Source organism: Grampus griseus, assembly GCF_964374135.1.
Source record: "Grampus griseus genome assembly, chromosome: 1".
Lineage (NCBI taxonomy): Eukaryota > Metazoa > Chordata > Mammalia > Artiodactyla > Delphinidae > Grampus > Grampus griseus.
Genome location: NC_139017.1, coordinates 100,473,542 through 100,488,677, shown reverse-complemented (window position 1 = coordinate 100,488,677; position 15,136 = coordinate 100,473,542). Strand labels below are relative to the sequence as shown.

The 15,136-nt window shown below is 35.6% G+C and overlaps 1 protein-coding gene across 2 annotated transcripts in view; it reads left to right on the top strand.

Annotated features, from left to right (window-relative positions):
* ABCD3 (ATP binding cassette subfamily D member 3) overlaps positions 1 to 15,136 on the top strand; it is an 82,430-nt gene that overhangs the window by 19,045 nt on the left and 48,249 nt on the right. For both annotated transcript variants that reach the window (XM_082676455.1, XM_082676456.1), the window contains exons 2-4: positions 4,744 to 4,780; positions 11,034 to 11,132; positions 15,010 to 15,098. In XM_082676455.1, coding sequence (XP_082532581.1) covers positions 4,744 to 4,780; positions 11,034 to 11,132; positions 15,010 to 15,098 — 225 coding nt within the window. The remainder of the gene's footprint in view (positions 1 to 4,743; positions 4,781 to 11,033; positions 11,133 to 15,009; positions 15,099 to 15,136) is intronic.

Below are 15,136 nucleotides of genomic sequence, written 5' to 3'. Positions count from 1 at the left end.
TGATTAGTAGAGCTTTATGATAAGCCTTGAAATTAGGTGCAATTTCTCCAACTTTGTTCTTCTTTGTAAAAATTTATTGATTGTTCTAGGTCCTTTGCATTTACATACGGATTTTAGATTCAACTTGTTACTCTCTATAGAAAAGTCTGGTACGATTTTGATTGGGATTTCATTGTATTTCTAAATCAATTTGGAAAGAATTGACACTTTAATAATATTGATTCTTCTGATCCATGACCATGATATATATCTATCTAGTCTTCTTTGAACATTTCTTTGCAATGTGTTGTAGTTTTCAGCATGCAAGTCTTGCACGTCTTTTTTTTTCTTTTTAATTTTAGCCCTAAGTATTTAATATTTTTGATGCTTTTATAAATGGTATGTTTAAAATTTCAATTTCCAATTGTTCTTCACTCATATGTAGAAATACAATTGGTATTTATATATAGATTTTGTATCCTGGAAACCAGTTGAACTCACTTAGCTTTTTTGTAGATTCCTTAGGCTTTTCTATATAGTGTTTATAGAGTCTGCAATAAAGATAGTTTTACTTCTTCGTTTTCATTCTATGTGCCTTTTGTTTGTTCTGCTTACTTTATTGCACTGCGTCCTTCAGTAACAATATTGAATAAAAGTGGTGAGTGTTGGCATCTTTGCAATGTCCCAGATCTTACAGAGATTCGGTCTTTTGTTAATTGGTATGATGATAATTGTAGGTGTTTGATGATGTCCTTTATCAGACTGAGGAAGTTCCTTTTATTTCTAGTTTGATGAGAGTTCTTAGGATGAGTAGGTGTCAGGTTTTATAGGCCTTTTCTGTATCTATTGATATGATCATATGTTTATTCTTCTTTAGACTGTTAATATGATGAATTACCTTGTTTTCTCAAATGTTAACCTGACTTTACATTTCTTGGATAAAACCTTCCTATACTTTTTATAGCTGGTTACTGCTCTTGTCTTTTCTTTTTTGTAATGTCTTTGCCAAAGAAAAATGAGAAATTTGCAAAAGCACTTCTTGTAGCATATCAAATACATAGGTTGTCTTGAGGGAAAGCACTGTGCAGTTGTTTGAGTTGTGAACTGAACTAGCCACTTTTTTTTGTTTGTTTTTTTGGTGGAACATCATTTTTACTTGAAAGAAAGACTGAATAACTCTGGTTATTCAGCCTTGAATGTTGCAGACATTTTCTTGTAATGCCTTCAAGGAAAAACAACTGGCAGTGTTTGTTGCTAATGTTACAGTTTAAGCTTTCAAGTGAAAATTAGAATTTGGAAATCTTGTCTGCTACCATGAGCTTGCTAGTTTCCCAGTGCTTAAGACCTTTCTGATGAGGTTGGTGGTAATATTAACAAATATAATTTTAAAAATATTGTATAATAAAATGTATTACATTTGCAAGGCCTACTATATAACTCATTGAACCAGCATTTTCCAAATGACTAATGCATGATCTTAGAAAATTTCGAGTGGGTTAAAAGAGCCATTGAAAGTGTAATATAGGGGCTTCCCTGGTGGCACAGTGGTTGAGAATCCGCCTGCCAATTCAGGGGACACGGGTTCCGTCCCTGGTCTGGGAAGATCCCACATGCTGCAGAGCAACTAAGCCCGCGAGCCACAACTACTGAGCCCATAAGCTGCCACTACTGAAACCCATGTGCCTAGAGCCCATACTCCGCAACCAGAGAAGCCAACACAATGAGAAGCCCGCACGCCGGAACGAAGAGTAGCCCCTGCTCACCGCAATTAGAGAAAGCTCGTGCACAGCAACGAAGACCCAACACAGCCAAAAATAAATAAATAAAATAAATTTATTTTTTTTAAAGTGTAATATAATATAGACCAGTGAATTTTATTGTATCAGAGTACAAGTTCATTGATATAATTATCAGACTGCATTGCAGCATTATAGTATCACAGAAGAATATCCACAGTTATCAGAATACTCCTGTTTTACAACTACCTATCTGAATTGCAGTAGATAGAACGAATACAGACTCAGATATGAGAATCCATTTGTCGTCTATTGAGCCAGACATAAAGGAGATTTGCCAAAATGTAAAAACAATGCCACTTTTCTTACTAAATTATTTTGTTTGAGAAAATATAGCTATTTTTATAAAAAATTTTACTTAACATGTAATGTGTTTGTTGTCTTTAAATGAGTAAATAAGTATTTTTAAAATTTATGAGGTTGAAATTTCATATAAATATCCATGTAACACAAATATATAAAAGTTCTTGGGGATCCTGAGACCACGAGGTTTGAGAAGTGCTGATCTAGAATAGTGCCTAGCATGTAGTAAGCAATTAGTAGACGTTTGAATGCTTCTTGACCATGTCACTTTTATAATTTACCTGTCTTTTCAGTACCACATGCACTTGATAATGTATCTTTTCTGTGTGCCTTTGTTTCATACTCTAGCAACCAACTTGTTTTTATATATCTTATCCTGGTACTGCGATTCTCTTTTCCTTGCCTTTGCCCACGCCTGGATGTTGGGCAAGGCAATGAAAAGGATTGATGCAGGAGTGCCGTCGGATTTTGGAAAGTGTGCTGATTTATTGAGTGAGAAGAAGATAGATGAGCAGCTCCTGACTGAACATGACATTGATATTGGTATAATAGACTGGTTTAAGGTCATCATTCACATAGTCACAAAATTAGATTTAAAAATAACTTCAGTTGGTTATACCCTGAAATGTAACGAGATAACTGATATTTAGTGATTGTTCTAGGTATTATAGATACCTCGCCATTTTGTGTGCATATTGATGATATATTTCGAACGTGTTGAATACTTTTATTTTAATGGATTTAGCTCATAAATATAGTATACTGCTCTAATTTATCCTAAGTAATTTATATGTATTTATATAGCTGGTATCTTCAAAATTGAGGAAACATTAAAGAATTCTTAAAAAGAGGAATTTAGAAAGCCTTATTTATAAAAGGGGCTCATAATTAACTGTGCATGCTTGAACATATATATAAAAGGCATTCTGTGAAACAGTTTTGCGGTCTCATGGAAATTTAAAAACAGATGAACAATCCTGCAGTATAATTGAAACTAGAAACAGTAATAAACCTAAGCACTTTAAAAATGATAGCATCTACCGAATTGTATCAAAAGTTGTTTGCCTTTCTAGCGTTATTCAGTGACGTGGTATCCTATTACTGAAAATGTTCAGATTGCTGTACAGATTGCTGTGGCTCAACTAGGTATTGAACATACAGGGTTGGGTAATATATGACCCCTGTAGTAGACAAGGAGATATGCTACCCAGATTCCCCTTCAAAGAAGGGCTCATTGTCCGGCTATGAGGAGTGCGGATTACCAGGTAGCCCCTTCTGCACACATCTCTAGGGTCTGCCTTACCTGCAGAGCTACCTCCCTCAAGGTCATGATCTCCCTGGAGCAGCATACATTTGCATGCTGAGCTAGAAAGAGGTTTAAAGACCTGACCATTTCATCCCATCACAGAGCACTATGATGGACAGTATTTGATTCAGGGCTTCCCACTTGGTTGGCTGAAATTTTGTTGGCCTATATCACAGTTTGAGTTCTGCCCAAACTTTCTTTCTTTGCCTTCCTTTCACAGATACTGATCTCTAATAAACATTTTGTACTCCAAACACCACCTCGCCTCTACTTTGGAGAAGCCAACTTGCAATAGCTCCTGATCTCATAGAACTAATATACTGGGAGGAAATATATGTTAAACAAGAGATTTAATACGTGATTAATGTTATATAGAAGCATAGGGTGCTATGGTAGTGTGTATAAAAAGAAGCCAAGCCTGGTTATTATATTGTTTTGGGGTGCTATTATATTGTTTTGAGTAGCGTGAACCTTGGGCATGGTACTGACTTTTCCAAGCCAGTTTTTTCTTTCCTTTTTTTTTTTTAAAATTTATTTATTTATTTATTTTTGGCTGCGTTGGGTCTTTCTCTAGTTGCGGTGAGCGGGGGCTACTCTTGGTTGCGGTGCGCGGGCTTCTCATTGCGGTGGCTTCTCTTGTTGCGGAGCACGGGCTCTAGGCATGTGGGCTTCAGTAATTGTGGTGAGTGGGCTCAGGAGTTGTAGTGAGCGGGCTCTAGAGTGCAGGATCACGGGCTTAGTTGCTCCGCGGCATGTGGGATCTTCCCAGACCAGGGCTCGAACCCGTGTCCCTTGCATTGACAGGCGGATTCTTAACCACTGTGCTGCCAGTGAAGTCCCCCAAGCCAGTTTTTTCATTTGTAACATGGAAATGACACATGGTCTCCCATCCTTTAGGCAGCTAACCTGGGATTGCTCACATGGCTGGGAAAAGATTCCAAGCAGCAAGAGAGTGAGCCCAATGCACAAACGTTTTTCAAGGCCTTCCTTGTGTCAATTTGCTAATATCTTGGCCAAGCCTTGATTCAAGGATGGAAAAACAGACTCTGCATCTCCATGGGAGAATTTGTAAAATAAGTGTAATTGTGTGTGTATGAAAAAAATTACAACGCAATGCCTGATATATTATAGTAGTAGTTAACATTTATTGAGCACTTTTTGTGATTTATACTTAGTAAGAGGACTGTGGATTATACAGTTGGACTATTGTATTTAATATATTCTATCTCAGTATGAAATATAAAAGAAGAAATTCATTTGGAGAATTTGGTATATTCTTTTGATATCTTAAAATAATATTTTATGATGGGAACAGTTTGCAAATAAAGCTGTCTTGCTCTTTTTTCTTTTTCTCTGCAGTAAGAAAAATGGAGAACCACCATTACGGAACAATGAGGTAAAATTTATGTTGTCTACTCTTCGGGATTTCGTGCATTTATTTCATTTGTTTCATTATATATTTTTGAATTAGGATAAAATCACAGAATTTAAGAATTAGAAGGGAACTTAAATATCATCTCTAATCCACTACATATTATAGGAATTCTTCCTAAAATAGGAATCCTTTGTAGGTGACTTTTTGTATTTACTTGAATCTGTTCATTTGTTGGAAAGTACTACCTAGGAGATAGCCATAACTGTATTAGTTCAAGTCCATGATGGAATTAATCTTCCCTCTCTAAGCCTCTATTTTGTCATTTGTAGAAACACAGGACAAGTTTACTCTATTTTCTCTTAATAGACTCTCATATTGTTTGAAGATGGTTGTATTTTCTGAATCTTTTTCCCCCGCTAAGCAATCCTCATTCCTTCAAGTGTTTCTCAGGTGACATGGTTTCTAATTGTTCTTCAATTATGTATACATTCCTCTGGATCTATACTAGTTAGTTCCTCTAGACATTATGTTTAGGATAGAATGTAGTCTGTGGTCTATAGAATGTAGTCTAATGTAGACGTGGTCTGACTAGCGTGGAATGCATCAGCACTACTACATTTCTTGATATGAACATCATGTTGCTAAAATTCAGCCTAAAGTTGCTTTTACTTCTTTAGCCATTACTTCTGTTTATATTAAGTGGAGTTTGTGATAAATTGTAAGCCTTCAGGTGTCTTTCTGATGAACAGCTCTTTTGACACACGTCTGTATTCATCAGTTGATTTCTTTATTTCCTTTTTTAATGACAATTTTATTGAGATGTAATTCATATACCATAAAATCCATCTATTTAAGTGTACAATTCAGTGGTTTTAGTATGTTCACAGAGTTGTACAGCCATCACCACTAATTTTAGAAAATTTTCAATTCCCCAGAAGGAAATTCCATACACATTAGCAGTCATTCCTCATTACCCTCTCCTCCTGGCCCTTGGTAACCACTGATCTACTTTCTGTCTCTATTGATTTGCCTATTTTGGACATTTCATATAAATAGAATCATGTAATATGTGGCCTTTTGTGACTGGCTTCTTTCACTTAACATGATGTTTTCAAGGTTCATATGTATTGTTGAATGTATCAGTATTTCATTCTTTTTTATTGCTGAATAGTATTTCATTGTTTAGATATACCACATGTATTTATCCATCAGTTGAGGGAAATTTAAGTGGTTTCCCCCTTTTGGTCATTATGAATAATGCTGCTATGAACATTCATGTACAAGTTTTTGTGTGGACATATGTTTTCATTTCTCTTGGGTATATACTTAGGAGTAGAATTGCTAGGTCATATGGTAACTCAGTTGTTTCCCTGTAAATGTCAGCCTATAGGGTCTATACTATTAGTCTATTCTATAATGTCTATTCTGTTACTGTAATTTTCTTTTTTTTCTTTTTGGCCGCACTGCACAGCTTGCGGGATCTCAGTTCCCTGACCAGGGATTGAACCCGGGCCATGGCAGTGAAAGCCTGGAATCCTAACCACTAGGCCACCAGGGAACTCCCTAGTATAATTCTGAATATAATTCTAACATCTAGTGTGTTAAGTGGAAGGTATTATCTACAAATTTAATTTGTCTTCTCTATCTTCCTCACAATTGCTGATAGTATTGACTAGGTTAGGACCAGAAAATTCCTCTGTGCCATCTCTTAGTCTTTGTTTTTTTGGTTATGGTTTATTCAGCTGTGACTGTATCCAGCTGCAGAAAAATCTGGTCTTTATTTCTCCATTAAGGCCACAATAGTTTTATAAGAAACATCAAATTCCTTGATTAATTTGTTAATTCATTTATTAAGTCAGCCTGTCAAAAAATATTGATTGAGCCCCTCATATATGCCTGGCATTGTTCTTGGTTCTGCGTGTATAGCAGTTAACAAAAGTTCCTACCCTCATGGAGCTTAATGTTGTGCATGTCAGCTAATATACTAGCACAGTATCCTTAACAAAGAAGGAAATTAGAAGGCTTTGACATGACTTCTTCCTAGTAAACTTCTGCTGGCTTCTAGGGATTAGCGTCTCTTAGGTCTTCCTAAACCCTCAATATTAATGTCTATTCTCTGAATATCCTGGAGATGGACATCAAAATTGCTGTTCTCCAGTTTCCATAATCTTTGAAAAATGGGACAAGATATGCTTATCTCCAGTCATTTGGCAAATTTCCATCTTCATAATCTCTTATATCTAAATTATACCTGAGTAATCAAACCTTAGTTATCTTAGTTATAGCTACTATTTGTATACCACCGTATCTGAAAGTTCTAGGACATCAGTGAAACTATCCAGTACAGCAGTATTCATTCACTCATATTTTAATTCTTCCTATTTTTTTGTACATTTAAAAATATATATACTTGTTTGCTAGTCATATAGTGTAAGCAAAATAAATTTAGTTTAGATCAAATGGTTGGCCAAAAAAAAGGTTTAAGGCAGTGTACATCCTGATACCACATTTGTGAAATGTATAGGAAGTGCACACACAGACATATGCTGAAATGAAATTTGTAAGAGATGTGCCACATATTAACAGTTGATGTCTCTCAGTGGTAGCTATAGGCTCCTTATTTTTGCTCATCAGAATTTTCTAATTTTACGACAGTGAATGTGTGTCACTTATGAGGGGACGCAATTGAAAAGAACTTTTTATTGAAATTTTTTATAATCTTTGGTGGGATGGGTTGAGGTGAGACAAGTTTCATAAGACATGAGATTTAAGGAGAAAAAAATTTAGATAGAGAATAGTATAAAGAGATAGTTGACTTGTTTTAAAATATTTATTCTTTTTGATGTAATACACAGGGTATAAAATTCAAAATATACAAAGGTAGCACTGTGCTGGGTTTGGTCTTCAGCATTCCCATGCATATTTTTGTACTTTTGGGGTGTGCGTATATCTCCATAAACAATATAGGTAGAATTATTTTGCTTATTGAAAAATTTTATAAGTTGAATCATTGTACTATCGTTCTCCTTTTTTTTCAGCATAATGTTTTTTTAAGATCCATCTATATTGATAGCTATAGATCTAGTTAACTAACCACTCTGTAGTATTCTCTTGTATGAATATGAGCTGCTTCCTTTTTTACAGTTGTGTAGAATCTTCATTGCATAAATTTACCATGATTTATGTAATATCTCATAATTGATGTACATTTAGGTTTTTAATTTTATAGTATTATAAAACAATGTGCAAGTTTTTTCATTTATGTGTTTAAGCATATGTTCAGGAATATCTCTAGGATAAGTTTCTAAAAGTAAATTTGCTGGGTTTTACATTTTGCAATGAGTGTACATTTTATATTATGATAGATGCAACATAATAGTTATGTTGATTTATACTTCGTCTAACAATATACAGAAATGCTTACACTTTTGTCAGCACCACATGACCTTTTATTTGCTATTTCAAACATTTGTCTTTTCTGGTCAGTTCTGGTTCATGTCACCTTTCTAAGTTGATTGACACATCAATAGGAACTTCTCGTTGCCCTTTGACCTTGTTGCCTCCTGAATGTTAGGTACATTTTTTTTTTTCTGACTGCATTATTACTTTAGCTTCTTAAATGGTCTTTAATGGTTGTTTTTTTTCCTATGATTTGCATGTTAGATTTATATCATAAAAGTATTTTTTATATTTTTAAAAAATTACTGGGAAGTTTAAAGGTGGGGAAAGTCAATTGTGGTTAAAATGAATTCTTAGGAGAAGCTAGTAGTGTTTATGAAATGTACTGTCTCTGTAAGTATTTGCATTTAGATTGGTTTCAGGTATGACTTTTATTATGTATCAAGAATGGTACAGTGCTTGCTTCGGCAGCACATATACTAAAATTGGAATGATACAGAGAAGATTAGCATGGCCCCTGCTCAAGGATGACACGCAGATTCGTGAAGCGTTCCATGTTTTTTTTTTTAAAAAAGAATAGTACAGCATCTTGATTATTTCTTCACCCTGAGTCAGCCCTCCAGCCCAGATGTTTGGTGTTTCCTGACTTTAGGAAGTATATCGTTCCCTTTATGGATTCAAATGTAATGAAAATAATAAAGTCAGCTTTCAGACAGCTTAAGAAATAGGAGCAGTGACAACAGGGACAGAAGAAAAAGAGGAGGAGGAATTAATACCAGGTAAACTGCTAATTATATACGACGTGCTTCATTGTTACTTTCTTATAACTTTTTTTTAAACCTTCCTCATTGTTTGCCCTAGATCATTTCTTGAGAACAGCTGGAAATAGTTATCCTCTGTTTAAGTCAGAAGGTGGCCGTTTCACTTTGGAATTATTCTGTCTAAGGCTCAAGCTAGGGATGGAGAAGGTACTGACTACAGGTGGGATGAAGTGAGGTAGGGAGGCAGTGACAGGAGGAAAACGAGAGTAGAAGTCTAACTTTCTTTAAAGGTAGTTGATGTACATTGCTTTCTCTTTATTCTTTTCTTCCTATACTTTCTCAGTTTGGGGAGGTGAAAGGGGATATTTAGGTTGAAGTTGTAAGGTTTGGCTTGGGGAGAATAGGCTAGCTAGAGTAAATAGACTGTGAGTAGGGCATTTTGTGTTTTGTTCACTGGTGTGTCCCCATGGTTTAGAACAGTGCCTTGGGCCAAGTAAATATTGAATGAATGAATACATACATGTGTGAATGAAGTAGACTGGGCCTGTGACTCAGTGGGATGGGGTTTACAACCTTTGTACGGTTTGAAAGACCTGAACTCTGTTCCAGCAGTTACATGGTAGGTTGGTTCTTATCCAGTTCTTTCTGTCTTAGTCTTTCTGATCTAACTCTACACACCCAGTGCCTTCATCTCTTGTCTACAGTTCTGTACGACATGCAGTGTCTGTTTATTAGGATTACATATATAAAGCCCTTAGCACAGTGTGTGACATATGGATGGTAGCTTATTATTCTAATTCAGTACACAAAGAACTCATTTAAGGTTTATCAAGTTAGATATTAATTTAATTACAGCATATTTACAGCAAAGTTTGTCTAACAAATAGAATTTACTATACCATGGGTATTTGTTTATCAAGAGCGTAGTAGTTAATACATAAGTGAGCTGTGATTATAGGAGTTGGGGAAAGGAGCTCAATTGGGGATGGGGTCCTTCTGGAGAGTCTTGCCTATTCAGAAGTTTCTTCTGCCTGTTCTTCCAGACAGCCCAAGGGTAATGAAGTAAATAACGTCCACTATACCCAGTTCGTGTCACTCTTTCCTTATCCTTGCAAATGGTTTTATAGCTCTATTTTCTTGGACCAGTGAAAATGAAGAAATATCTGAGGGTAATAAAATGATTTACTGCTCTTAATTATCGTCAGTGGTTTCCCTCTACACGGACAGTAAACTCTAAATCCTTCTATGGCTTCAGGGCTCTGTTTTTTATAGGTCCTGCCCATCTCTTCAGCGTCTCTCCTTTTGTCCCCTCTGCTCTAGCAGCACTGTCGTCTTGCTCTTCAGTGTGCATACCAATTTTATTCCTGAACTGGGTTTTGTGCTTGGTATTCCCTGTGCTTTACTACCCTCCCCCAAAGAGACCTTTCTTCTCATAGTTTTCTGGATCATTCTTTTTCTCTTGACCCTGCCTAGTCTATCTGTAACAGTTTATTTATTGGTTTATTTTTATCTGGGTTTCCCCTGCTAGAATGTGAACTGTATGAGTGAGGGAACCTTGTCTGTCTTTGAATTGGTAAGGAAGAGTGCATATTAGAAATGTTAAATGATAAATCTAGGAATCCAAAAGTTTCCTGTAATTGATAGCAGGAAAACTCCTGTTCAGGATTTTTAAAAAATTCTGTTGTTAATAAGGAAGTGGATGATGAACAAACAGTAATGAGATGGATAATGGCCATTTCTTAGCTGTCCTCTGACCTCATCTTCTACTACTTTCTCTTGCTCACAGCTCCAGCCAGATTGGCCGTTTTGTTATTAAACGAGCTTTTACCTTGGTATTTGGCATTTGCTGTTTCTTCTGTTTGCAGTGTTCTTTTTCCAGATATTTCTGCAACTTCACTTCTGAAAGGAAGTTCTCACTTCCTTATTCAGTTTTTGGTAACATCTTAGTTTCTTGAAAGCATGTTTGAATATGAAGAGCAGTACAAGACTATGTTCTTCAAATGCAGTATCCATCTTAGTAGTTGTTTATGTTGCCTTAGATGAAACATGGTTCTTTAATTTGTTATAACTATTTTAAGAGCTTTCTTTCTTTCTTTTTTTTTTAATGTATGTAGAAAGAGGGGAAAAAAGAACGAGCTGTGGTGGACAAGGTGTTTTTTTCAAGGCTCACACGAATTCTGAAAATCATGGTCCCTAGAACATTTTGTAAAGAGGTAAGTCTTATGAAACGATAATATTAAGTGTTCAACTTTAAAGCTTATGTGAGATCAGAACGATAGAATTATAAAGCCTTTGTTCTACTGCAGGTCAAGTGTCTCCTCTGTAGGTAATGAAGACTAAATTTTTGTCTAAGTCATTGCCTGTCATGCAAGTACCCTTGTTCAGCGCCAGTTTTTAAATGATTTTCTCTTGTTTATGAAATATTATATTTTATGTGAAATACTAGAGTACTTCAGTACAGCCAGCCTAAATGGTGTTGCTTTATTATAATATAATGCAAACGAGATTAAATTTAGAAAGACCTTTTTATTACATTAAGATGTTAACAAGTAGCATTGATATGGAATACGTTTGAGAGTTGCTTCTTCATATTTGATTAAATATGTTTTTAAGATACCTGAGTTCTTCAAGTATTTTCAGGAAGTGAACTGGTTGTAAGAATAAAGTTTTGTTATTCTTTCATTTACTCTTTTGTCAAGATTATCTTTGTCATGATTTATTAAGTATTTTAATGATTAAAAAATAACATAATGCTGTGTTCTCCATCTTTAATTACCTTAATATTCTCCTTTTGTACAACTAGAAATATTATCACTGTTGACTCTTTCTCCTCCCCATACCTACCTCTCATCCTTTCAGTCACAGATACAGATCCTTTCAGTATCTGCTAATTTTTCTTTCTAAATATTCTTACCTAGGTATTACAGTGTTCTTTAATTAGTCTCATTTCAAAGAATCTCTCCCTTTTATTTATTTATTTATTTATTTTGCGGTACGCGGGCCTCTCACTGTTGTGGCCTCTCCCGTTGCGGAGCACAGGGTCCAGATGCGCAGGCTCAGCGGCCATGGCTCACGGGCCCAGCCGCTCCGTGGCATGTGGGATCTTCCCGGACTGGGGCTCGAACCCGTGTCCCCTGCATCGGCAGGCGGACTCTCAACCACTGCGCCGCCAGGGAAGCCCGAATCTCTCCTTTTTAAATCTTTTCTGTCAAGTTTGTCTTCTTCAAACATAATTGTTTCCCACCGTTCAAATTTTAAAAAGCATTAGGCTTGTAATCTGTTGATAGCAGGAAAAGGATAAGACATTCCAAAAGCACTATAATTCTCAAAGGAAAGGCACATTCCTCCATCACACTGGACTTGCTCTCCTTCCCCTCACTTCAGCGTCATGTCTTGTTGACTCTGCCCTTAAAAGAAACTCTAAAAAATAATTTAATAACATTTGGTTTTTTTCTAATTAGATAGAGATCCTATGTGTTTCTTGAAAAAAAATTGGAAAATGCACTTTTTAAATCTGCTTCGTCCCTTATATTTTAAATGTTTTTTCCAAGCATCCTTGAGTTTCTCTTCGATTAGTCCCTTACTTTCCATTTGTACTGTTCTCACTTGCTTGGATTATTATAATCTCTTCTCCTTTTCTAACTAGTCTTCTTTCTGAAACCCGAATAAGAACACTTGGCTTCTTTTCTCCTGTAGGGTAAATCACAACGTGACTTTGCCCTTCCTTTGCATACCATCTACTTGGAAGGTCCTTTGCTGTTTTGTAGCCAGGCCTTGTGCCCTCGTACTTTCATGACACCATGTTTGTGACAACACCCCCAACAAAAACAAATAACGTTTAAAAACAGCTTAATGCTCTTTATCTTCTTTGTGAAGGCGTCCCGTGACTCTCTGGATATAATTCATTGTTTTCTCATTCTACAATCTACCTGACTTTGAAGAATCTTTATTTAAAGTACAAGCTTCTTCTCTGGAAAGATTTTTGTATTACCCCCCCCCCTTACCAGTTAACAGCTTAATGTTCATTTAACCTTTTAGCAGAGGTTTGCTGAATATGAAATGAATGTGAGACATTGAATAGATCTCTGGGAGTTAATAAGAAGGTAGATGGGCCTAACTTGGCCAACCTCCCAGTTCTGTCAAGGTGCATCCATGCCACAGAGCCATTTTACGAACCATCTTTGAGGGATATAAAAATACGGGCTTAACCCCAGTTCAAGAAAGTGAAATAAACTCCAGTAGAAATCACAGATAATTGGAGGTAGAGATAGAGAGATTAATTTAATCAATTTATGAAATAAAAATGCTGCATATGAACATATAGAAGTTCGTCTGTATCATAAGGTGAGGGACTGCCTAAATCAAGCCTATCTTTAGTTTCTGACATATTCTATGAACCCAGTAATGGAATTATGGTGATTCTGAGGACAGCCTTTGCATCAAAAAGGCATTTCAGGACTGTCAGTAATCAAAGTTCGGCAGATTTTGCTAAATGAGACAATAAACTTGATACTTACTTAAAGAAAAAATTAAGCAAAGTATATAAAATAAAGGAAAAAATAAACTGTCTTTGTCTAATGTTATCTTTATTCCTCAAATGATTAATTTAGGATTGAGGCTGTACTTAAGGTCTGAATTAAAAGTTAGCATTACCGTTAAAGTGTCATCTACAGATAGGATTTATTAAAATCAGTAAGTTCTTCTGTTCTCAGTTTAATACCTAACTTCGAGATGGTGGGAGAGGGTAGGAAGATGGTATCTTCCTTGCTGGACAGCTCTGGCAAACGTTGGGGGAGCAGCTGTCACAACTCAGTCGTGTAGACTTTCTTTGACATTGTCTTCTTTCTTATGGATTCATTTATTACTTCCATGTTTATTACTCCCTGCCTTGTCTTTCACTTAAGGGCTGTATTTTCAGAACCTTCACCTTTTTTAAAAAACAAGATTTGTTTTGCAAAAATTACAAAAGTCATAGATGCATTTGCCTCTCAATTCCATAACTTTGAAATCAAACACCTTATCCAACAAACATTGCCCCTGCCACACACCCTCTTCTCTGACTTTAGCTTCTATGCTGCTGTCATATTTTTCCCATTTAGAAAGTTTAAGGTCACCTTTGAATGGGTGAGTGTTACAGTTGGAGGCTGGAGCGTAGATTTTCATCCCACACAAAGACAATTGACTCCAAGCCAGCCACTCAGCCTCTCATCTCTCCCCCACAATGATCCATCTTGCCCAGCATTGCTTAAGTAATGCTCTGTAAACAACACTTTTTAATATTTTGTTCTGCCTAAAAGCTTGCAGTAGTTTTATAAGATCTGCTGGATGTGCAATACTGTAATTCATATGGTTTTAATCTATTTTTTATTTTCCATTAAATCTTTCATCTTTTTTTTTTTTACTCATAATCCTCATTTTCTCCTTTGTTTTACTTGGGTTATTTAATGTATTTCTAATGTCATAAGCCTTTTTTGCTACCTCAGACCTTTCGATCCTGCCACGTATCACATTGAAGTGATGCAAATATACTTACCTACACTGGTCTGTTTTCTTACATTTTATGTGTAAATCTTGCCTTAATAACTAAATTGAAAGCCCTGCAATGGCAGGGGCACTATTAAGAGATTTTTCTAACAAACTGAACCAAATTTATTCTACTTAAGCAAAATTTTAGGCTTCAGTATTTGTTCTTAACTGTGTATTGGTAGTTGTCATTTTTCTTTATTAGAGTTGTATATTAAAAACATAGGACAATCACAATACACTGTGATTTAGGTAGTCTAACTTATACTGCTGGTTTCTGTCATTGACTAATTATATGAAGGCAAGTCATTTGACCTGCCTGGGATTACTTTTGAATCTGGATGAAAAATTAGATTAAATGATCTATAAGGCCTTTTCCATTTACATTATATTTTAAACTTCTTTCAAAATTATATTTAAAAATAACCTGTAGGTAAAATGTCAGCCAACTACATTAAAGCTAGAATAAAGCTTTGAATTTAGAAACCAAAAATCTTTACCAAAGTAATGTTTCTTTTAACTTTCTAAAATGCATTTAATTAATTTACTATACCTGGTTTATTTTAGACAGGTTACTTGATACTTATTGCTGTTATGCTGGTGTCTCGAACATATTGTGATGTTTGGATGATTCAGAACGGGACACTCATTGAAAGGTACTTTTCATCTTCCTCCTGTATGTATGAAATACTGA